Source organism: Hipposideros armiger, unplaced genomic scaffold (assembly GCF_001890085.2).
Source record: "Hipposideros armiger isolate ML-2016 unplaced genomic scaffold, ASM189008v1 scaffold_27, whole genome shotgun sequence".
Lineage (NCBI taxonomy): Eukaryota > Metazoa > Chordata > Mammalia > Chiroptera > Hipposideridae > Hipposideros > Hipposideros armiger.
This window is the reverse complement of record NW_017731377.1, coordinates 4,570,967-4,597,257: the sequence shown is the minus strand read 5'-3', so window position 1 is coordinate 4,597,257 and position 26,291 is coordinate 4,570,967. Positions and strand designations below refer to the sequence as shown.

Genomic DNA, 26,291 nt, shown 5'->3' with positions numbered 1-26,291 from the left:
TTGATACTTTCACATTCAAAATATCCCAAAATTGGGATCATTATCTTTTCTGTTTCTCTCCACTAGTTGCTTCTCCTAGTAGCTACCTTTGAAATAAGTCAACCAGGTCCTCATATTAGAAAACTTTGTCCAAAATCACTAAATCCTATAAATTTCCAGTGCTATTTAAACTTTAATTCATTCCTCCTCTCCAAATCCTCTGCCACTTGCCTAATTCAGTCCTTATAATAAAACTTGACAAGCTGGGGACAATCTTTGACCTTAGGGAGATCACATTCTGATAAAGGAGTTGGACATGCAGACAATTACAGTATAATTATAATATAAATATATTTACAAAGTACTTACAAAGTATGGATCACAAAGGAAAAAGCAATTAAGACCAGTGGTATGTATGATACAGACAGTCTTTGATAGCTTTGATGAAGAAATTATGTTTGAGATGGATCTTAGATGATGAGTAGGGGAACTTTTGATACAGAAGGGAGACAAGGATATCACAGAAAGTACAGCTTATGAAAGGCTAAAACAGACCAGACCACAGTTGAGAAGTGTTGTTGGAAATGAGGCTTTAAAGAAAAGCTAAGACCAGATTGTGAAGGGTCTTATATGCCAGGGTAAGGAGGCTATACTTAATTTTGGAGAGAGGAGGGAGGCTTTAAGTGATGTGCCATCAGGAGTTTCCATTTTAGAAAGATAAATTTGCTATATCTGAAAGGAGTTCCAATAGTTCCCAACTTTAGATATGCCTCCTCAGCAGGCACCTGGGAACACTGGGGACATTATTTGTATGTCACAATGACTGAGGGATCCTACTGGCATCTAGAAGGGGAAATCCAAGCATATTTATGTTCTTACTGCATGGAGCAGTTTCCCAAAGTGAAGACCATCCTTCCCCAAAAGCCAGTGGGATGCCTATTGGGAAACAATGAATTGCTAATTTAGTCAATTTTTAGTAAACATTTATTATTTTTTTCATAGACAGATCATTTAAAAAATTTTCCTCACCTAGTATTAAAAATAACCAGGAACAAATCCTTATTCAGTAAGCTCGGGAAGTAGTAAAAAAAAAAATACTGCCCAATTGGAGAGGGTTCCACTTCGAGTGATGGCCAGGTAGCCCTTTCAGACCAACCCTCCAACAGATGAAATCACAAACTCTGGACGAAATATAAAAATCAACTACCTGAAAGTAATGAAAAACAACCCCAAATGGGCTGATACTGCCGGGAAAGAACACTTGGAAGAAGAAAATAGCATTGGGTGAGTTTTCCATTTTTATAGTTCTTAGCCTGAGGGCAGTCCCCATTCTGCATCATGGGAGCATATGAACCACAGGATAGAGTTTGGGACAATGGAAGCTGCTGAAAATAGAGAAATAATGGCAAGGAAAGAACCGGTGACCAAGCCCTAAATTCTGTGTATGAATTCTGCCCCAAACTCTTGGCTTGCAGCATTAATGCACAGGAAAGATTCCCAGTAAAGCAGCCAGGTTGAAGAACTGAACTGAGGACTGAGCTACCACCAACTGCAGAGGAGCAAGAGCTTGCAATGGGAGTTCAGCCAAATCAACTGCCAACGTAATGAACAGTCTTCAGAGTAAATTATCAGAATCCAGGGTTTCTACATTTTATTCACCATGTGCAGCACAACATCTAAATTACTAACATATGAAGAAGCCAGAAAATATTTACAAAAGAAAAGACAATCAAAGACTGCCACTGAGATGATCTAGATATTGACATGAGCAGAAAATGAGTTTAAAGTTTTATAACTATGCTCAAGATTGGAAGGGAAAATGTCCTTGTAATGAATAAAAAGATAGGAAGTCTCAGCACAGAATATGTTATAAAAACTAAGTGGAATTTCTAGAACCACAAAATACAGTAATTGGAAAAAAAAAGTTCTTGGAATGGGTTTAAAAGAATGATTACCAGGGATTTAGTGAACTGGAATAAAGATCAAGAGAAAGAATCCAATTGAAAAAAAAGGAAAAAAATTATTGAAAATATCAACAGAGCCTTACAAACCCGTGAGACGACATCAAAAGGTCTAGCATATGTATAATGAAGGAAGAAAGAAAATTAGGCTGAAAAACTATGACAAAATAAAGCAGTTAGAGGAAAATGACATTATTATGCATGGTGGGTAGGGGAGACAATATGAAAACTTCTGACTTCTCATAGGAAGCCATGGAGACCAGAAACAGTGGGAAAATGTCTTTAAAGTGCCAAAGGGGAAGGGGGGAACTGTTAACACAGAATTATATATTCAGCAAAAATATTCTTCAAGAAGGAAAATAAAATAAAGACATTTTTATATAACAAAAACTATGATACCTAACTAATTGCCAGAAGACCTGAACTGTAGTAGATATCAAAGCTTTTCAGGCTTCAATGAATACTATTATAAGGAAACTTGGAACTTCAGGAAGGAATAAGAGCATTAGAAATGATAGTGTGGGTGAATATAAGTATTTTTTTCTTAATTTATTTAAAATATATATGATGGTTCAAGCAAACTATACCATTTTATTGTGGAGTTTATAACATATGCAATATGTAAGATATATGACAACTATAAGATAACAAGTAGAGTAATGGGGTAAACATGGCTATTTGGTTACGAAGCGTTTATATTTTATGTGTAGCGGTGCAATAGTAACTATAAAGAGGCTTTGTGGAGTTGCATATCTGGATATGGGTTTGGTTTACACAGGTGTATATGCATTTGCGAAGACTCATTAACTAGTACACTTAAGATTTATGCATTTTATTAAATATACATATTACCTAAAAAGAAAAAAACACTACAAAATTGATCTCTAGCTAATGATATGCAAGTTGAAGTCTTCAGGAATGAAGTGTATTGCTGTCTGAAACTTATTTTGACTTGTATCAAAACAGTAAGACGGGTTGATTGATGGATAGAGAGATGGGTAAATATGTGGTAAAGTCAATGCAGTAAAATTTTAATTGTAGAACCTAGTTAGGAGTATACAGGCATTCTCTGTAAAATATTTTAACTATGTTTGAAAATTTTCAGAAGAAAATGTTGAAAAAATAATACTGCCCATCTATATTTATAATCAGATCAGGGTGAAAAAATAAAACATGAAGAAAAAATTGAGAAAAGGAAGATACAAAAAATAAATATATATATATAGTCAAACTAAAACAGAGGCTGAGAAAACCAAATGGTAAGGGAAAGACAGTAAAGGAAAAAACAAAGAAGAAAAGATAGAAAGAGAGAAATACAGCGAGAAGGCAAAGTGTCATTCACTGGAAAAACAGGAACGATAATAAATAATATGTTATCACTACTCTTTGTCTTTTGGAAATTTCATATGCTAGTTTTGAAGTTAATAAATTAGTCTTGAAGTTAAAAATTAAAATTATTTTGTCATGGAATTCAAAAGTATTTACTGGTGAAAATTATTATAATATTTGCTTCAGAATCTTAGAAATTGTTTACTATCAGTAAAAGTCCCTTTGACTTTCAAAAGTTGTTTATCTTCTGTTTTGCCCTTGAGAATTCTGTAGTACATCATTCAGTTGTAATATTGATTTAGGGCAAGATCTGGAAGGAAGCCAGGGTTCCACACTTCTAGTAGGAGTTTCTACTCCTCCAATTCCTCCTAGTAAACTAGCAGCTCTACCCATCACATAGTGCATCACTCCAAAGCTAATGCTTTTCATTTAGAGGTATTGCCAGGGAACTTCTGACTTACCATGTAAATATATTGTTGTTTATCATTCCAACGTTGTGTCATAATTATTAAATAACTGTTAATTAAGATATATTTATACATTTGCTCTCCATAAAGCAGTATTTATCCTCTCATTACCCACTCATGTAACATCTGTGAAGGCAGAGCCCATGTCTAGGTATCACTAGTACCTAGCATTTCTAAGCATGTGGAAGACCCTTGATAAATATTTACTGAATGAATAATGTTTACTATCATTCACAATATACCTTTCTCAACGGATTTTGAACAGATATCATCAAGATTAGAATAGTAAGTTTTGACTAATTAGTTCAGATGTAAGTTCTAAAAGTGGAAATCTTAATTGTAACATATTTTGCTCTCTTAACTGACTTATTGAGACTAACCTAGAAGTATAAAAATGAGAAGTTACTGATATGTGGTGTACAAAACTGAAACAAAGGAACAAGACAAACACATGAAGAAACAAAAACTCATAGACACAGACAATAATTTAGTGGTTACCAGAGGGTAAGGGGGGGATGGTACATGAGGGTAAAGGGGGTCAAATATATGGTGATGGAAGGAAAACTGACTCTGGGTGGTGAACACACAATGTGATATACAGATGATATATTACAGAATTGTACACCTGAAACCTATGTAACTTTACAAACTATTGTCACCCCAGTAAACTTTAATTAAAAAAAAAATGAGAAGTCAAGTGATTCACTTATATTATAAAAAGAAGTGTCTCTTTTGCATAGTAACAAATCAATACTCTTTTCAAAGTTCAAAGGAAAGAGAAGCTGGTATTGGTTTCTGTCAAAGTCAGATCCAACTTTTACAAAGACAGTAATAATCTCAGTTCAGAATCAAATAAATTTCAGAACTCAGTTTGAGAGAAAAAGGAAAGGCTTTAGTTAAAATCTTTACAATAAAATAATTATGATTATAAATCTCTTTAGTTAAATATGTACACATTACATGGTATTTTTAAAAAGAATGGAAATGAATAAAGTTTTTCAGGCAAATCTAATGCACAAATATACCATCTTTTAGAGTATAATGTCAGTTTAACATTCTTAAACAGCTGTGTCAGACAATGGCTCTGCTTTGTGCAAAACATGATAAGTAAAATTAAGAAAAATTCTTTAGTTCCTCAAGGAAATTGTTATACTAAAAAAACCAGTAAAAGAGAACAATGTTGTACACTCAAGCTTGATTGTATACAGAGGCTAGAATGACCAGCACTAATGTAACCCCCATATCTGCTAAACAAGTCCTTGGGTAGCTTTAGTTTGAAGTTAAAAGTTGAAGTCTTAACAATTGTGCTTTTACGCAGCCACATGGCCAATAAGGTAGATGTTGTCATAAAGGTGCCCTACAAAATCTTCACTAATGTTTTGAGCAGCGCGACGGGTGTTTCGAATAAATTCTCGCTTTGACATTTTATTCTTCACATGAGGGCTAGTGAGGTCAATGGAAAGTAGAATCAGAGAGTAGCACAGTACATAGACAGCATCTGGAAGGAAAAAGAAATACTTCAAAAAATGCATTTTATCATGCAAAAATGTTCATAATTTCAAGGTACCAAGATTAAACCATAACTAAACATACGATGATCAATCCATCCCAGTTTGCATGGGCCTTTCCTAGTTTCAGCATTGAAAGGTCCGTGTCCTGGGGAACTCCCTAGTCCGGCAAACAGGGATATGGTTGATCATCCTAACTGAACACCAATTCAGCGAGCATTTTCTTCAATTCAAAAGAACTTTAGTTCAGGATTGTATAGTGAAAACTCATTCAAAATTTTAAAATTTTATAATTGGCTTTATTTTCATCTTGCTTTCAAATGTGATATCCCCATTCAGATCTCCATAAAAACCATTTGTACTGTCAGTATATCTATCTTCCCATTGAAAAGTCACATATTTATTTACGCATGATTTTACAAAACCCTAATTTAATTTGAAAACATCTTTAATGACAAAGAAAATGTATTAACTTGGTACTAGAAAATAAAAGGTAAACAACTCATAAAATTATTAAATTAGGGGCCGGCCGAGTGGCGCGATGGTTAAGAACTGGCTTGGGACACCAGAGGGCCCTGGTTCGGATCCCACATATGAGGGCCAGTGACACTGCCCTCCACAGCTAGGATGCTGAACAACAGCTCAACCTGGAGCTGGGCTGCCATGAGTCACTGGCGACGGCGTAGGCTGCAGCCCCTGTGGCAGTGGATTGCCATGGGCTACCGTATGCAGCCAGCAGCCAGCGTGAGCCAGCAGCCAGCATGAGCGGCCAGCAATCGCAGTGAGTGGCCATCCAGAAGCTGACGACTGATCTGCCTCACCTGGGAAGAGCACAATGATGGTGCCAACTTGGGCCAGTGGAGCAACGTCCTCCACAACTAGACTGAAGAACAAAACGACAGCAACTTGTCTGTTCCCCTTCCCCCAATTCCCCAGCACTGTTCCCATCCCCCCAATTCCCCAATAAAAATCTTTTAAAAAATTATTAAATTAATATTATTTGAGATATTTATTTTAAACGTCTGTGGAATTTATATACTAATCTCCAAAGTAAATTGCTAGGAAAAAAATTGCTCAAGTTGAGCATCATGCAGCAACAGAAATATTTCTTCTTAAAATCTTCTCTGAATCCAAGGTTCATAAGTTTAGTACTTGTTTTCTTCTATGCAATTATTGTTTCAGGTCTTATGTTTAGGTCTTTGATTCATTTTGAGTTAATTTTGGTACACAGTGACAGATAGTCTAGTTTTATTCTTTTGCATGTGGTGTTTCAATTTTCCCAGTACCATTTGTTGAAGAGGCTTCTTTTTCTCCATTTTATGTTTTTGGCTCCTTTGTCGAAAATTATCTGCCCATATATATGTGGGTTTATTTCTGGGTTCTCAATTCTATTCCATTGGTCTCTGTGTTTGTTTTTCTGCAAATACTATGCTGTTTTGATTACTGTCACTTTGTAGTATAAACTGAAGTCAGGGAGTGTGACACCTCCAGCCTTGTTCTTTTTTCTTAGGATTGCTTTGGTTATTTGGGGTCTTTTGTGATCCCACACAAATCTAATGCTTTTTGTTCTATTTCTTGATAAAAAATACCATTTGGATTTTGATGCGGATTGCATTAAATCTGTATATTACTTTGGGTAAAATGGCCATTTTAACTATGTTTATTCTTCTAATCCATGAACACGGAATATCTTTCCATTTCTTTGTGTCTTCTTCAATTTCTTTTAATGATGTCTCATAAGATTAGAATGGCTATTATCAATAAGACAAGTAATAACAAGTGTTGGAGATGCTGTCGAGAAAAAGGAACCCTCATACACTGCAAGTAGGAATGTAAATTGTTATAGCCACTATGGAAAACAGTACTGAGGTTCCTCAAAAAATTAAGAATAGAATTACCATATGACCCAGAAATTCCTTTTGTGGGTATCTACCCCAAAAATCTGAAAACATTTATCCTTAAAGATATATGTACCCCTATGTTCACTGCAGCATTATAAACGATGGCCAAGGCATGGAAACAACTAAAGTGTCCTTTGATAGATGATAAAGAAGATGTGGTATATACAGAAGGTGCCCCCCAAAATGGACACACATTTTAAGAAAGGAAAAAATTATTAAAACTGTAATACTCAATATATACCAATAACAAAATATGAATACAAGTCGTGTGTATGCATTTTTTGGTACCCCCGGTATATATAATGGAATATTACTCAGCCATACACAAAGATGAAATACTGCCATTTGTGACAACATGGATAGATCTTGAGGTTATCATGCTGAGCAAAATAATTCAAACAGAAAAAGTCGAGAACTATATGACTTCACTCATATAAAACTGAAAACAACAAACAAATAAACAAGACAGACAGACAGACAAAGAAACAAAAATTCACACACAGACAACAGTTTAGTGGTTACCAGAGGGTAAGGGAATGGGTGGTAGATGAGGGTAAAGGGGGTCAAATATACAGTGATAGAAGGAGAACTGACTCTGGGTGGTGAACACACAGTGCGATATATAGATGATGTATTACAGAAATGTACATTTGAAACCTATATAATTTTCCTAACCAATGTCACCTCAATACATTTAATAACAAAATTTCTTTATATATATACTCAAGGCAATAGTTGATGTTTATTATTGAAATAGTAACAAAACTCAAGATACTTGCTACAACTGCTTGCTACTACTATCATGTTTATATTTCAGAATCTTGCAGTCTTAATAAAGCTAATTAACCATTATGTCTTATAAAAGCACGTTCAACAAATTTTGTATGATAGGTAAATGTTTTATAATCTCTGCATCGTAAAATAAACACAATAAAATTTTTTATATGAAGGGATAAAGCTACACCACATGAAAAAACATGTGATTCAGACTATATTACACACACATATATACAATCACATATATACACAAACAACAAACAATGAGCACTAGTTGTATTAAAACACATTTGGGTAGAAAAATTCTAGGTGTTATGTAATATGTAGATTATTAAAAGCTTTAAAAATAATTTATCAAGTTTTTAGTTAGACTAGTAAAAATATCCAATGCTCAAACAAGAATAATTTTAAAGAATTTATAGAGCTAAGTCTAACTTTCCTCCTAATACAGTATATTAACCATATATAAATGATAGCTATGATAAACTAAAGTAGTCACTGCTACTAGCAGTAAAACAAGTATTTGTAATTTTTCCCCATGGTGAGAAAAATGTCTCATAAAGTACTATTTTTACCTAGAGGTGGGAGTGGAAGAAGGAAATGAAGAATTCACTACATATATTCTTACCAGGACTAAGGCCAAGTTCTCTCATTAAATCAGGGTTACAAGCACAGAATCTATGTGAAAACTTTGTTATAAGAGTTTCAAGATATTCCCCACGCTCTTCAGGGGCATGGATATGACGAAAAAATTCTCTCAGTGCATTGGGTAAGAATTGATTTCTAAAATTATGCAGTGTTACAAGGTCATCCAAGACATCTCTCCTATTAGAAAAAGAAAAACACACAGGTTTAGTTAACTTTTCTCTATTAATTGTCATTTTTTGGGTAAAAACACTTTATTATTGATTACCAGATCAGCTAATCCTATAAAGTACACATAATTCTTAAAATAAGAAAAACCCCAAATATGATTATGTAAGGAATTAAACAATTTAAAAATATTTCATGAATAGAATAAACAAGATGAAACTAGTAATTCTAATTATAAAATGAAAATAATGAACTTTTCAGTATAAAGAAGGGCACCTTCTTTTTAAATGACTTGGCTAAATTCAAATAAGAAACAGAATTCTTTTTTTTTTTAATTGTGAAAATGAGTCTTTACTTTCCATACCAATCCACATCACCAGAGTTGACTGTTTATGCAGACTTTTAAAAATATCTACATATACTATATAATGTTCTAGAATTTTCTTTTGCTTATTTCACATAGTATATTGTGAACACCTTTCTATGTCTTTATACAAAGATCTAACTCATCATTCTTTTTAATGGCTTCACAGTATTCCATCTTACGGGTGTAATAATTTTAATGATACACATAAAGGTTATTTATAATTATATAAATATTTATGAATGTGTGTGTGTGTGTGTGTGTGTGTGTGTGTGTGTGTAATCAACAGCATTCTAACAAATGGTCATACTTTGTTATAAATGCTTCAATCCTTACTAAACTAAACCATGATTATATGATTATAATCTTTAATTTCTACCAGTTGCTTATAGAAGGGAGAGGTAAACTGTAGCTAGTGGAGCAAATATGGCCCACTGCTTGCTTTTGTAAATAAAGTTTTATTAGGACACAGACATTCTCATTTGTTTATGACTGTCTATAAACAAATAGACAGACTTGAATGACAGACAAATAGACTACTTGAATGACACAATGGCAGAGTTATAAATAGCTGTCAAAAGATCATACAGCCTGTAAACCCTAAAATATTTACAGAAAGATCTGGTTCTTTATAGTAAAACTGCTGATTCCTAGGTACCCAGCATATAAAGATAAAAAGACTTAATGACACCATCTTTATGTAAGAGATTTCCTTGAATAACCAGTATGTTACACTGTAAATTCCTTAAAAACAGGGATTATGTTTTAATCAACTGCATACTCCTACTCTCTAGCAAAGTTCCTAGAATATGAACACAGATTGCTGTTGAAAAATCCTGAGAAATAAGAAAGACTGAAAATTATAATAAAAAGGCAAACACATTTTTAAGCCATTCATTAAATTAGTATGAAAGCAATAATTTAAAAAATGGTAGTTCAGTAATGTCACATCAAAATGTTGTCCCAATACTTTCATGTCCATTGATAACCATAATTAAACTACAAATGAATGACAATCAAGTCAGAACAGCATACAAGGCATCATGTCTATCTGTGTAAAACATACTATTAAATGACACATTTCCAGAATTTTCAAAGTTCTACATGACATTTTTGTGTAATATCTATATACAAATACACACATATCTCCAGGATTTGTGAGTTTATAATTACAATTTGTCTATTTGTTTTTTATATGGAGAATTTCAGAATTCAGAACCTTTAGTTACCCAAACACTTAGATTTTATGGCTAGTTATTAAGAAAAAGGGCTTGCAGCTTCCTCAAAAAGATTTGGTTTTGGTTTGCTATTACAAAGACGTTGGGCTTCCATTTTGCATGTGTGTGTGGGGTTTTTTTTAAACTTCTATAATAGTAACTTCATTACCAGCAAATTAAAGCTCGCAAAAAAATAATAATAATAATTTGTAAATACAGGAATCCTTTCCCTGTCTTTACTCAATTTTGCAACTAGATTAAGTGCTATGTAGTATAGTTTTTAAAGTAAAAATTATGTCCTTAAAGGCATTACTAATGAAAACTCAAATTTTTTTTTACCTTTCATCAAGATAGATTCTTAGTTTTTTCCAATTTAGTGTTCTTGTACAGAAGATAAACTTTGCTATTTCCTTTGGTGAATCATCTAGGATACCCTTGGACATAAAGTAGTTCACTCCCTAAGACAGAAAGACAAATCTCATAAATAAAATCAGTTTTTATTTATAAATTTAACAATTAGGCAACAGCAGAACAATAGCCATAAATTCTTTCCAGCATTAATAGACTTTTTATAGCTTTAACATGCAAAATACAAGCTAGAACTTGAACTGAAACTATTATTTGTAGTTGATAGTTTACATGCAATGAAAAGTAGGAAATTCAAAGTTAAGACTCCTAAAGAAATCCTACTTCAAATTTCTAATTCATGGCAGTTAAAACTATGCAGAAATAACGCCTAAATGGGAGGCAGGAGTTGGAGAGTGGAGGGAGAAACTACTATATAGACATTAAAATAAGCCTTACAACAAATATTCCTGCTGCCTAACAGAAACATGATTTCTTAAAGCTCAGATACACATTCTAATACACTTTTCAAGGAAAGAAGTTATTGAGAAAAAAAGACTCTCCAAATGAAAGACTAACAACTTTATTCTGAAAAAAATAATTAAATTATTCAACTTAAAGTGGGCACAATTCCTGGCCAGTTTATGGGTTGTACATACTCTGGCTTTAAGCATTGCTATATTCTACAAGAATTTAGCTCCAAATACACATTGAGGCAAAACATGAGACAAAACAATTTCAATGTTTTTCATAGGATTTATCTTTGAATTTCCTTTTTTCTGCATGCAAAGTTTTCCAGAGAAGCACTACCCATAAATTTGTACCTACTTTAGATTTAAATCAACAACAAAACATCAACAAAAAAATCAAACACTGAAACCAATGTTTTCTCATGTATATGAAGGTCACATTCAAATAAATGCCTTACGTGGATTTGAATGTGCAGTTATTGAAATAAAGGGCAGGTGTGTTTATTTCAACTCACAGTTATCCAGATAAATGCATTCCCATGAATGCTTATGTCTGGATAATAGCACACTGTGTGCAGTTAATTGGTAAAGAAAATGACATATTATATACATCCAACAAACTGTTTTCACACATAAATTCCTTTAGCATTTCTTCCCTTTACAAACACTTACATAGTACTCAGAAATATTGCACACATTAAGAATTCAAAAAAGTTGTAAGAATTTTTATAAAAGACTCTTAAAACTCTCTCATAAAATTTTTATATTAAAAAAATTTTAAAAGCAATTTGGTACCATGAGGTAATGCTTTTGAAAGGTTATAATTATCTGTAAGTTGTATTTCAAAGATAAGATATTTTATAGAAAATTGTATGAGCCATCAGGATAACATCCTAATAGCAGTGTTATCAAATGCTCATGTGAATTTTAATCACACAAAAGCAATCCTAAAGCGCTGATTTTAAAAATGTATGTAAAGAACAGAATGTGATATCATGAAACTTCTTGTCAACTCAATTGTAAGCTGTATTTCAGGTTGCATCCTGGATATCAGGCTAGAAAATGTAACATGATCAAGATGGAGAGCCAAAGAGCTTGTTTGGAATGAGGCTCTCAGCAGCTGTCTGAGGGGGGCAGGGACTAGAGCTATAGGAATGCTTGTTCCATCCTTTCCTCCATTTGTTTGAATAATCGAGAGTTGACTGTATATTTAACTGGTCTACTCAGCAAAAATTAAGTCAGGTTTGATTTTTTCTAAAATTCCTGCCTTTAAAAGAATGACAATATATCAGAAGTGCTTAATTTTAATCCAAGTGATTCAAAAACAAAGGGGTGTCAATTAAATATTATATAATAGGTTCTTTATTCACACTTACTTATAAATCAATATTTAAGAGATATGAGACTAATTCTAATTGACTTTTTAAAAATTATATAATATAAAAACCATAAATATGATACATTAAATAGTACGTAAATCTCTAATTACATGATATATGCCATTTTAATATCATTTGATGCTCCTTGGTTATAAATGAACATTAATACTTGCATCATGTAAGTATTATAAAAGTACACTGTTGGCCATTCTCTTTTTTTTATGGAATACATGTTTTGAGAATTTAGTATCTAACCTAACTTGTCCAGGCTTGAACATGTGGAAAAGCAATAGAAATGTAAAGCAAATAATCTATTCTAAAAACATGAAGAAAACCTCATACGCTACACTTAAGAAAACAAAGAACAGTGGTTAATATGCTGGCTATCAAACCAAGGAATAATCAAAAATGAAAGATAAAGATAATGGATGTTTCTGGCTTAGATGCAGAAAGAAATGACTGACAGAAAAAAATCCCAGCTTAGAGAGGTTATGCATTGAGTTGAAGAAAACAGCAATGTGTTTGGTCTCAGAAATGTTGAATTTCAGGTGATGATAGATACAATTCGAAAGGCACATGTAATCAGATAAAAAGAAAAAAGTGAGGATTAAAGGTACAGATTAAGGATCTCGAATAAGAATCAGTAAGGGAGCAGTAAGGAAGAGGACAGGCATAGAATATTGCCCCCTGAGGCTAGGAGCCTTCTAAATTTAAAGAAAAGCAGACAATGCAATTACAGAATATAGTTGAAGGAGCATAATTTTCAGGAGAGGGAGGAAATCATGGCTCTGCCTCTTACTGATGATCTGAACATAAACAATTTACTCAACCTTTTTAAGCCTTAATATTCTAATCAGTAAAAATCTTAGAAGGCTACTGTGAAGATACAAAAGTGCCTAGCATAGAACATAGCTAGTTTCCTGTGTCTTTTAGATAGCTCAAGGAGACAAAAATGGGAAAAGAGGACACTGGATTTGATGATTGGGAGAAAAACAAATAGTGACTTTCCAGAGGTCTCTTTCCAGAGAGTCATGGGGACTCACAAATCCATGCAGAAAGCTAAGGAAAGAGCTCAAGGTAAGGAAACTGAGCATAGACTACTCAACTGAAAAATGTATTAGTACCAAGGAGGAAAAAAATGGCAAAATTAACGGGCAAAAAGATAAAATAAATTTTTTCCCAACATAATTTTGACTTGTGCATGTCAGAAAACAAAAGAAAGAACATCAATGGAGAGAGAAAAAGACTGAAGTGCAAGAGAAAGAGGAGATAATGTGAGCAGCAAGGTAGAGAAAAGGGGAGCAGGGAAGGTGAGTTTATAGTGCTTTCTAAGCCTGGAGAGCAGGACAGCACTAATGGTTCAGAGACAGGTGTGTTAAGAGAGTGATAAAAGTAGAAAGCAGAGTGCACGTTGACTTTCTCCTTAGGACACACTATCTAGACTCTAGATTCTGGAGAGTTGGAAAAGAGAGCAAAGAAGTTGGATCTTCAAGCAAAATGGTAAAGATTTCTATCTTTCATAAGGAATCCACAAGGAATAAACAAAAGGAGTGCCAAGCAGCAATGAGAACCCAGGTGAAGTTATTGTGAATTCATCCCATTTCAGGTTAAGGTTTTCTTTATCAGAACAGATATTTTCAGTGACTCAAGAAAATAAAATCAAGAAATTTTGTAAAGTACTTTCCATAGAGTGTGCCACTAAAATCTGTTATGCAAATGAGAGAACCAAGATTTATACAATCAAATCAGAGTGCTGAGCTGTTCTGATGTAATTTGTGTTTGTAAGGTGACAAACACATAATTAAAAAAAAACATAAACAAATAGCTAAAACTAATATTAAAAAGGAATTTAGAATGAAGAAAAAGATGTGTTGGAGAGTCACCTATATAACGCATCCCTCTGTTTATTAATTCCTGTAAGAATGGCTCTTTCCACAGAATTCATGTTTTACGATATAGCTACTTTGTTTCCTTCTATTACATAAGTACCCATGTTTTCCTCCCTTCTTTTAATAAAGCTTATTTAAAAAGAAATCAAACCACTCTTATCCAGTGTGCCTCAAAAGCAAAATCTACCATACATATGTTCAGAACCAGAAAATATATATGTGGGAACATAGTGAACTCTAGAAAACTAGGTATACAAAGCCAAATGGAAAAGTGCAGAATGTTGCTATCAACCTAAAACTACTCTAAAAAAAAAATTAAAGTCTTAATTAAAAACAAAAAGTGCTGACTGTTGGTACTCAAAGTACTGGCTATTGGCACAAGAACTTGGTAAAAATATTGTGTAACACTTTGTCAATAAAATATATCACTAATAAAACAAAGCTGTGGCATACTAGGTTGTATCCTTAATTTGTTTTCCTAAAGAACAGCTTAGAAAATAAATTTAGTAAAAATTTTGATATAGCTAGTTTTGTTCAAATTTGCCATTGTATACAATGTAAAAATACAGTACTGTGGCTACTATTTTTCAGGTAGTAAACCTGTTTATACTAGCACTATATAATAGAAAGCAAACTGGACACTGTATATAATTTTCTTTTTAAAAGGAAAATTGAAGACTTTTAAAATAACAAGCCTTAAATGTTAACAATATTTATAAAACAAAACAGTTCAATCTGTATTTCTAATTTTTCTTTCAATAATGAGACTACTATATTAATATTCAAGCATACATTTTAACCACAGTGAAATGAACAACTGAATGTAACAATTTCACACCACAAGTAATGTAAAAATTAGAATAACAATATGTTATGAAAATTTTTACTTTCTTAATTATTTCTAATAAATAATCAGCACATCAGAGGACAGCCCTCCACAGATCACATGGGAATGCTTTCAGAATTGCAATGAAAAATTTTAAATCTATTAATTTTTATTCAGTCTAGCAGTTCTCATTCTCCCTATTTAATCATAGAACATGTGCTCTATAGTTAAGGAAAATAAACCACATAGAACTTGAAGAGGTATAATTCATCTAGGGACATGTAATCAGCAAATAAAAATCAACACCTTGGTTTTTAGCTGAAGCGAAATAAATGCAGAAGATTTCTAAATGGTTAAGTTTAAGACTAGGTATCTATTATTTTATCCTGTCATTTAATTTCTCTACCTACTAACTTTTGTCATATTTCTTCCCTTCTTTAAGTTTTCAAGCCTCGCTCCTACGTATAACACCAACTTTATCACTTATTTCAGAAATGTCACACAATCCTTTTATTCATGGTAATTTAAGCTACTCATACATATAATTGTTATTCTCAACCTAGTCACTAGATTCAAAGATGACAGTAAAAACTATGTCCTGGTCTTTAAAGTTATCCTATGTAGAAACATTATTTTATAAGAGTAATAAGTAATGTTTTCCTTTTATTGAGGTACTCATAACTAGGCTATTCATTGGAAGGCTCTGTGTGACTTATAACTCAGAGGAAAAGGGGTAATGAGGTTTGGGAAATAAATGGGAAGGTAAATTTGATCTCAGCTGGAAATCTGTGCTCCAGGTTCAAGTCTTGTGTCTTCTCCAGGAAGAAGAGAGAGCACACATGGTCCATACCGTGGGAGAAGTGACAACTGTGAAGAGAAAAGAGCGTGCCAATATCCAGTGGCCAGTTCCCTCTAATTCAGTTACTGAAATTGTTCAGAACATCACATATTCTCTGGAGGATAGTAAAGAGTCATACGTTCAGTTTTGAGTATGGAATATAGAATGAAATTAGTTTATTTATGTACCTTGTTTGAATTGACAAGGATTTCAGTTTGCAAGAGTGATTTATGAACTCTATAGTACATTAAGCGCACAATGCTCAGGAATTGCTGAAAAGTCACATATACACCCTAAATTACTTGTAGCCAGAAAATGTCAATAGGAAATCTCACATAAAGGAGGGCGAGTTCAAAGAAAATCAAAAGAAAAATGGAAAATCCCCTCTAATGGAATCCAAGAAAAACAGAAAAGAGGTGTCAGACAGATCTTTCTACTTCTTTTTCATGAGCGAGAAAGCAATATATAGACAAAATAATATACACCTCAGTATCTAAGGTTTTAGATAACAACAAAAAATCCTATTAACTAGTTCTAACAGTCCCCAAAGGGTCACACCCATGATTGGCATAGAGCAACATAAGGTAATGAATATGAAGGTACTTCCTAATTGATAAATTACTACTAATAATTAAATACAGCAATCATTATTGTAATTATTATTGACAAGGTTGCTGGTAGCTGAGGTAAGCTTCTTAAAAAAGTCCCTTCTATCTCTAATACGTCTGTAAATTAGAAAAAGAAAGCATTCTAATCAAAATATGGAGATGATGCTCCATTAGGTTAAGGTATAATAAGAAAGTGACACATTTGAACACCAATACTAGCTAATTTAAAATTGCTACTGTATAAAAATCACACACAAAAATTGCATTTGCAATGTGTGTGTGTGTGTGTGTGTGTATAACTATATATAACTATATATATATATAACTATATATATATATATAACTATATATATATATATATATATATATATAACTATTTAAATGATGAACACTGCTTAAAGTTTTATCATATTATCCAGATTCTAATATGTACATTCATAAATACATTTAAGGCTGGCCGAGTGGCTCAGTTGGTTAAGAGCTCGCTCAAGCGTGCGAGCCCTGAGCAACAGTGGTTCAAGTCCCGGCCCGAGCTGAACTGCCGCTGAGCTGCCTACAAGTGGCAGGACAGCTCAGCTAAAAAAACAAAAAAAAAAACCAAAAAAAAATTTACCATAAATATATTTTAACAACTCTAAAACAATTTTGAAATAAACACTTAAAAAACCCCCTCAAATCTTAATAGCAGACAAGCAAAGAAACAAGTTGGGATTTAAATGGTAGTTTCACTGCCAGCACATGTGTATATTTATTCATGCAATTAAAGTATCTCCAACCTACCACCATTTCAGCCAAGATACATGTTTAATTTGAACATAATTTTGGACCCCTAATTATTGCTTAAAATGTCTGCAAAAAGATTAAATTAAGCAGCACCACTGAGACAAAAATTTACTGTATATGCAGAAGATTGTTCATCACATGCCAGGAAATGAAACGAAAGGCAAAGAGTATCACCATCTAGAGTAGGAGATGTTGGTGTGACAATACATGCTTCCTGAAGGATCGATACTAGGTGTCGAATATTTATCTTCTAGAATCCAAAAATTCCAGCAGAGGAAGAAACCCAAAGGCTCTTGGTAGCATAAGTTGTTGCAGCTGACCTTTAGTATACATTTAAAGCTACATTTTGGTGAGCACTTAGAAGCACTAAACATTTCACTTAATCTTCAAAACACCAAAATGATAATAGGTACTATTATTTCCCCATTTTATAGATGGGGAAATTGAAGCACAGTTTAAATCATTTGCTCAAGGTCAAAGTCATATAACTAGCAAATGGAGAGATAATTAATATTTGTTGAAGAGTTTATCTATACAAAAGTTCCAGGTGACTTTCAAGAGAACCTTAAACTTTTAAAGATTATATAATTCAGCTAAAGGGGAAAAAAGAAAATAATAAAATAACAACAACAAAAACTGATGAGTTGGACCAAAACTCAAGTATACTGAGAAATGCCTTAAATTATAAACTCTCAAAGGTCAGAGTCACCAGTCCAAATAATAAAAACCAACATGGCATTATGATGGTAGATTTAACTGCTAATGGCCGAAATTGGTTCACAAAGGTCTTAAGACTTTGATTATAAAGAAAGTGTCTCTAAATGATATGAAAGAAGAAAATTATATAATCATGGATAAATGTTGGTTTAAAAATTTGCATTTGATGTAGTGTTTTCCTTCATATTCCCATATTTCAAAAGCTGCAATTAAATTGATGGATACTGTAAAACTGATGACATTCAAGAATTGAGAAAATATTGTCCTTTAGATTTCTGATAAAACACTTATATTTTGAAATGACATCTGCTGTGACATTGTAGCGGCAACTCCTAAATTCAGGAAAGACATGCTGGAGAGACAGTTACCTTGGACATTAAAGCTGAGAACTTAAATCTGGAAAGTGATGTCAAATTTCACTGAGACTAGTCAAATCAGATAAGGAAGAACATTTTAGAGGTGTCAAGGTGGTCAAATAGGGTATTATAAGGAAATAAAAGCAAACCGACTTTTCTTTGAAATGTACTTAAAATATTAATACAATATTACAAAGCCTCTAGTACATTTATCTAAAATGGGTAACAAAATTCAAACAAAGAAGGAAAAAATCTTGCTCATTTTAGCATTTCAGTTTTACATTTGCAGTATGAGTGTTATGGTGCTAAAGTATTCTAATGAAAATGTTCTAATTTTATTCTTTCCTCTAGTTCAAAGTCCTAGATCACTACATCGTCCATGAATTTCAGTTTAGCTCTACCCAGTCAGTTCACACCAAATGCGCTAAAAAATTAGTATCTCCTATGGCACACTGAGGAAGACAAAAGCAAAATGTATGAGGTAGTTTGACTGATGAATAAACTAGGCCTAAATCTTTGTTTCAATTAGACTAAGGCTGTAAAAGGGCCTGGGAAATCTGATTGTGTTCGAAGCTTCTGAAAGATTCACTCTGAGTCTACAAACATCCTTCTGTGGACTGATTCTAAACTACATGCTAGAGGGCCGGCCAAGTGGCGTGATGGTTAAGAACTGGCTTGGGACGCCAGAGGGCCCCGGTTCGGATCCAAAATATGAGGGCCAGTGACACTGCCCTCTACAGCTAAGATGCTGAACAACAGTTCAACCTGGAGCTGGGCTGCAGTGAGTTGCTGGCAACGGCGTAGGCTGCAGTCCCTGTGGCAGTGGGTTGCCATGGGCTACCGTAGGTAGCCAGCAGCCTGCGTGAGTGGCCAGCAGCCGCAGTGAGCGGCGGTCCAGAAGCCAGCGATTGATCTGCCTCGCCCGGGAAGAGCGCAATGATGGTGCCAACTTGGGCCAGTGAAGCAGCGTCCTCCACAACTAGATTGAAGAACAAAACGACAGNACAACTAGATTGAAGAACAAAACGACAGCAACTTGTCTGTTCCCCTTCCCCCAATTCCCCAGCACTGTTCCCATCCCCCCAATTACCCAATAAAAATCTTAAAAAATAAATACATAAACTACATGCTAGAAATGACTCTTGGAGACTAGAGGGGGAGAGAGGGTGGCTGTGACATAGTATGGTCTGGGCAAGAATGTAAAATCAAATTAAATAAAAATAAGTAAAATAAATCTTTATCTTAATAACACTGGATAAAATTGCATTCTTAACCATAAAATCAACACATGATGGCTGAGATAGAAAAGAGGCAGATGGATAGATACAAGATACACACATACATACCCATACACACACACCATGTTGCTCTCAAATAAGTGAATAACTTGACTAGTTGTAACCAGATTGAAGGGATTAATTTATCTAGTCAGAGGATAATATGTGTAGTCTGAGAGGCATAGTTTTGCACTTTGACTCTAATACTGATCGAAGGAAAGGTACTTTGCCAATGACCCTGAGCATTTTAGCTCTTCGTGGTAAACAGGAGGAGCTCTATTTGGTGGGGGATTCTTCTCACTGTCAACTAGCTCCTTTTGCTCTGATTAAATTCTCATCAACAAATCTGGGGATAAAATTAATTAATCTGCTAATGAGAAATAGTAATGTTTACTTTTTAAAACATTTTTTATTCATTTATTAAATGTATTGGGTGACACTGGTTAGTAAAATTATAAAGGTTTCAAGTGCACACCTCTACAATACATCATCCATACAAGCAATGTTTATTTTTATAAAAATAACGTGTTCAGGGTTATATATCAAACTCCTATGAGTTTGGGTAATAGCAGTAATAGTAATGATGATGATGATACAGCATTAGGGTGTTTTTTACTGCAAACAACAGGAACCCCAAAGGAAAGGGATTTATTATCCAAGGTTGTTAGGCTCACATATGGTATCATGGACCCATTCTTTCTTTCCAATGTGCCATTATCACTATGTTGTTAATATCCTCATAGCAACAGGTGTTTCTGTCATTACATCCTAATAAACCAATACCCAGAAGTGTGCATGTACATGTGTATACACACACACACACACACACACACACACACACACACACACAGAGTACTACTTCCTTTTCTCTTTTTAAAACCTAAACAATCCTTCTCCATGCAATCTCCTCCAATTTCACAGGTCAGAACTGGATTACATGGATGTCATGGAAGCCAAGGGGAAGAGAATTAACATTATTAGCTGGGAATAATCTATATTCAACTCTCGACGCTAGAAATGGAATCAGCCTCTCAGCTGCTTTATAGTGACAAATCTAAGGGATGGGATTTAAATGTTGCCTATATAGGGCTACTATGACTGTTTTGTGGAAATTACTTTTACTATAGGATATAGTGGTATTAGAAGTAACTCTAAGAGATATCCTGAGTTTCACCTATATCCTTTTATTTTTCCCCACTGTGTGGCAGTAACTATTTCCTTCTGGTAATTAGGTTTAATCACCTCAACCACACCATAATTACCTACCTTCATACCCTTTTGTTTTGTTTTGTTTTGGTCTGTTTTTCCAGTGGCAGGGGGACCTAAAATGGCAAGAAGGTAGTGTCACAGCCAATGTGAATTGTTGTGCCTCCGGTGTCAATATTCCCCCTTTGGGTATTAAGGCCTCTACATCAGCAGAGCCCAGAAATAAGGGAAGCAGAATCACAGATTTTGCAAGTGGCTCACCAGTAAAAATAGTGTTGCAGATGTTCGGATGCCTGCCCAAAGGCCATTTTGCTCTTTTCATTGCTTCTAGCATCTCAGCCAGTTACAAATCATGTTAAGTTTAGTCATTGATGCAATCCTTTCTATTTTGTTCTCTGTTGTTCTCTGGTGATCACTTGATTCAGTTCTGTTCATAAGAAATGAGCATGAGTATACTGAAGGTCCCTGAAAAAGACTTTTTTCTCCCTAATACGCATAAGGTGTTTGAGGAGTTCCTTTGTCTGCCCTCTCTGTGCTGAGGATACTTTCATAATAGAAAGTGGTATTTTGAGCAGGGGGTAACCATGTTGTTATCAGGAAAGGACAAAAGTGCACACATTGAGAGTCCATGACCGTATCACTGAGATAACCCTGGGGTACCCATCTCTGAGTGTCATTTGGAGTAAATAAATGTATATGGTTTAAGCCATTATTAGTTAGGTTCTCTGTTCCTTTGAGCCCCCAAACCCTAGCTGATACATACAGGGAAGAGTGGCTACTGCAGGTAGCAGATCATAAAATGTGGTACTGGCTGAATGGAGCAGCAAAGGGAAGGGTGGTGAGACCCAACAATTCCTAGGTATATTCTAGGTATAGTTTGTAACATAAGCTAAGAATTTAGGAATTCTAGTTTCCTTTTCTTTCTTTATGCTATCAAGCATTATTCAAAGTACATCCATCTTACTGTCAACACAATTCAGGTTTTACTACCTATAACGTAAGTTTATTCCTGAGATACTGATCCACTTTCAGCGGAAAGATAAAAGTCCAATTTCTAGAAATAAGGATAAAACCTCAAAAGGCAGTACATTTGCTAAATTAAAAAGCATTTTTAGTGGCCTGTCAACCTTCACTGGAAATACCCCTGTGTTGCAGGATATATTAAGATTTAATAGAGTAAGTGTAGAGCAGAATATAATGATGAATGGTCTGTTGCAAACTATTTGACATTGATACACATATCCATGTCTGCAGGCAGTTACAGGAATTCAATATTGCTATCATGTTGTTCTACCTTTGTTTTCCAAACCAACACTTTCCTTATCATATTAGATAACAAACAAAATATAGACCATGGACAAATCGCTCAGTTTGTCAAGACTCAACTCTCAATGTTAATTACAAAACAAAACAAAACAAAACTATCAGACTAAAGGAAAAAGAACACATAATTATAGATCCATAGACTTTCAATAAGAAAAGATTACAGGTAAAATAAACATCAGATAGCTGTCAGTGAATCACATGGTATTTCAATCATTCAATCTAGGTGTCTTTCTATTTACATATACATATTATTTACACATAGTAAGATTACAGATAATCTATACTAGCATATTTGAGAATGTGTTCCCTGGAATATTATTTTAACCCCCCTCACCTCTCAAAAGATGCTATGTCATACAAGCTTGGATAACACTGCAACAACATCCTCCTCTTGGATTCTTACAATGTGCATCAATGTATTAGGGGCTTTGAAAAGTTATTCTGTAAATGAGCCAACTAATCATACCTAATGTGGTCAAATTTATTAGACTTGGGAACCCCTCTGACTGTGTTCATTATCCTGTGGAATAATTATTCCAAAGAATACATTTGGGAAATGCTTATCTGTACATTCTGATGATACCAATTTTTCTATCTCTAGCAATAAAAATAAAAGTTACTTTTCATCACTGTTGCTATGCAGTAATAGTAATGAATATTTTGCTGCTGTATGTTGAAGCAAAATGTTAGTAAGATTTAATATCTGAGATATTATTCATAAGGATTGAGTATAAATGCCTGAGTTCCTTTCTATAATGGAGAACTACAAATTTCCTGTTTATATTCTAGCTGGTCCAACAACAAAAAGAATATGTTATCTTGAAAATAATTTGCATCTGCATTTCCATCTAAAACATGTACACAGCCCAAATTTAAAATATTTCCCATAACAGATTCTATCCCAGATCAATCTAATAAAATCCATACAAATGTATGCATGTGGGTCTTTTTGTATGGACACAGGAAAAATGTGCTTATATAGTTAAAAAAAAAAAGACTTCTTTTACCTGACTCCAGTGAGGACATCATTTTAAAAAGCTTTTAAAAACCGTATTTACACAAACAAAAATAAAACTATAATAAAATTAAACCATGTTCACTATCAACTTTTCTGACTCTAAATTTAAAAATAACTATGTCAAGAAAATATTTAATACTAAGTGGAGCACAAGGAACATAGCTTAATGGATGATCGGTAAAATTGCTTTATTATAATACTGCTCGTGGAATAAAATCAACACACGTAACTTGTACATGCAGGGGAAATACAGCCTAATGAAACATGGTTTTTAGCACATTCCTTTACTAGAATGTGGTCACCTGCCACGAAGTACACAAGCTCATGCACAGGTCAAGACTTTACATACAGCTGAGATCACAATGTCATGCATATAACAACAGCGTGCTAGATAATCGTACCACAAACTGTGCAGATGTTCTCCCCCACCCCATGAGCCACTGCCAGCAGTTGCTATGGAGTTTGGTTACCCATATCCGTGACATGAACGAGGTCCTTTGGAGAATCTTGTTCCCTGTGGCTGCAAGTATTCTTATTTTTATAATATTTTAATGATGCTTGCTATCAAAATGTTAAGTACAGAACTAGAAGTTATGAAAAAAGTAGGCTTTTTACAATACTGAACAATTATAAACATCTCAGATACAATAAACACCACTTACATTTAAACATAGCATTAAAACTAATCCACTTCTCAGCCTTAAATTGACCCAAAATAACATATCTGATGACAGTGCTCCAGTGAGGAGAAAAAAACAAATCAATCTCCAAAAAGTACTTACTGATTTCTAGCACTTAAAAAATGCACCAATAGTCATTCTAAGACCTGGCTGAAGTATGACTCATACAGAGAAGTTCTACATAAAAACATCTATTAGAATATCTCTCAGTCACGACTTCAATTTTGAAGGCTTGACTTGGATAAACAACCAAATTGACATTGATTATTTATATTAGTCAATGAAAGAAAGTATAGCATATAGTCATTAAAATACTTCCCCTCATTTCTCTGCACCTACACTGTATCTCAATATCCTTCTTTGCCTATTTATATCCTAAGTTCATTCTGGTAAAGTTCTATTCTGCTATTCGGTGACACCTCCTAAGTTACTGATGTTCATAAAAGCATAGAATCAGAATCCTGGAACCACAAGTCACTTTGAATGGTTCAGCTCTATGCCTCTTGGCAGCGCTATATGCTCCTTTCAGGACAGTGAATTCAATACTTCTGGAATGCTCCAGGATATCTTTAAATCAGGCCAGGGAGTGAAGAAAAAGCAAATACAGCCAACTCTCAATAACAATGGGAGGTAGGATGGATATGTAATTCTGAAGATCTAAAAATCTTATTTTAATTAATAACTTCAATCCCCTTGCTTAGCACACATTTGACTTAAAAATTTTTAAAAACTTTTGTTAGATAAAAAGAAGACTTTAACTTTACCTCTTTTCTCTGCCCCCACTCCAAATACTCTAGAGGAGGTATAACAAGAACCTATAGTCTGACATATGTAGCTGCAAAGATGGAAACATATTTCGATATCTAGCTTTTCCAATTTAGACATTTCAAGCTATCAATATTATATTATAGTATATGAGGGCCTATCTACATTTTCATCTTTGCATAAAAATAATGGCTTTATAATTTGTTTAAAAATTGGTATTCCTTTAGCAAGAAATGACTACTTACCATAATCAATATCAGCAGCTGCATCCAACTTTTCTGACTTTGTAAATCTACAACTCAGTACTTACCAAGTTAAATCTTCCTTAGAATGTAATGTTTGCAAGTGATATGGATTGAAGATGACAGTTTTACTCAACATCAGTATAATTAATGACAGGAGCCAGTATGCCTTGCTAAGTTGAGCATAATATGACTGGGGTTTGTAATAGCTGCCTTTCCTGATTCTTATGTATTTGAGTAAAACATTGCATTATTCTATTTCAGTTCTTCTCCAGTAATCATCATTCAATTAACTCAAAAGATTGATGCAAAATATATTTCTCATTATCAAAGTTTGTCATATGAACTTGTTAACAACAAGGAATGTCTAATTCTGATAAACAAGAATAATGAAGTCCCTGAAACCATTTCATTCGTCAAATAAATACACAAGTGTAGCTTAATCTCTTGTACAGAGTAGGTATGCCATAGTGCAAGGTCAAAAACATGACATGCTTACTGAGTATGCTATATATTTAGAAGGAAGAGAACTTAGATTTGATCAAAAATAATGTAAAAACAAGTGTATTTTATGATAAAGGAATGCATCAGAAAAAATTTGTAATAAAGTGACAAGTTACAAGACTTAAATTTAGGATAGTTTATCCCTTCATTTGTCTTCTAAAGAATTATTGTTAATTTCTAAAAATTAGTATCATACTGGTTTCAAATATTTAATTTCAAATATATAATGTGTAGGTATGAGTAAGCCTTTGCAGTGGTGTTAGATTTCATTTTTCATTCATGTACAGAAAAATTTAACAAAGAAAAAAAATCGTATGTAACAAGCAAAAATCAATCTATCTTTAAAATGATGTCATTTGTATTATTATATGAGTATTTAAAAAATCAGTATGTCTGTTTAATATTCAAATATTTTGCATGGGAGAAACATTTCTTTAATCATAATGTAGCAGAAGTTAAAATATTTTTTTAAATATTTGACTGTATGATTTAAACAGTCCTTAATACCTCCACAATAAATGAAAAAAAAAGTTGGATTTTGAAAATTAAGTAAATTAAAATAATTGCCAGTTAAATATGTCCACAGAATAAACCCAGAAGTAACAGTTAAGTGTTGTATAATTTCCATTAGATTTCTAATAAATCTAGTAGATATTTAAACACCTATCTGAAAATTTGAAACTTTCCGGGAGATTTTAAAATGAGAATTGGGAAAATAAAGCCAGTGAAAGAACTGTCTTCACATT

The 26,291-nt window shown here is 33.6% G+C and overlaps 1 protein-coding gene across 1 annotated transcript in view; it reads right to left on the bottom strand.

The window, feature by feature from the left end:
• Positions 1-4,606: 4,606 nt before the first annotated feature.
• Positions 4,607-26,291, bottom strand: part of FBXO8 (F-box protein 8) — a 42,567-nt gene continuing 20,882 nt past the window's right edge. The window contains exons 4-6 of the mRNA XM_019636202.1: positions 10,656-10,774; positions 8,551-8,747; positions 4,607-5,234 (exon numbers count right to left, since the gene is read on the bottom strand). Coding sequence (XP_019491747.1) covers positions 5,047-5,234; positions 8,551-8,747; positions 10,656-10,774 — 504 coding nt within the window. The 3' untranslated portion in view covers positions 4,607-5,046. The remainder of the gene's footprint in view (positions 5,235-8,550; positions 8,748-10,655; positions 10,775-26,291) is intronic.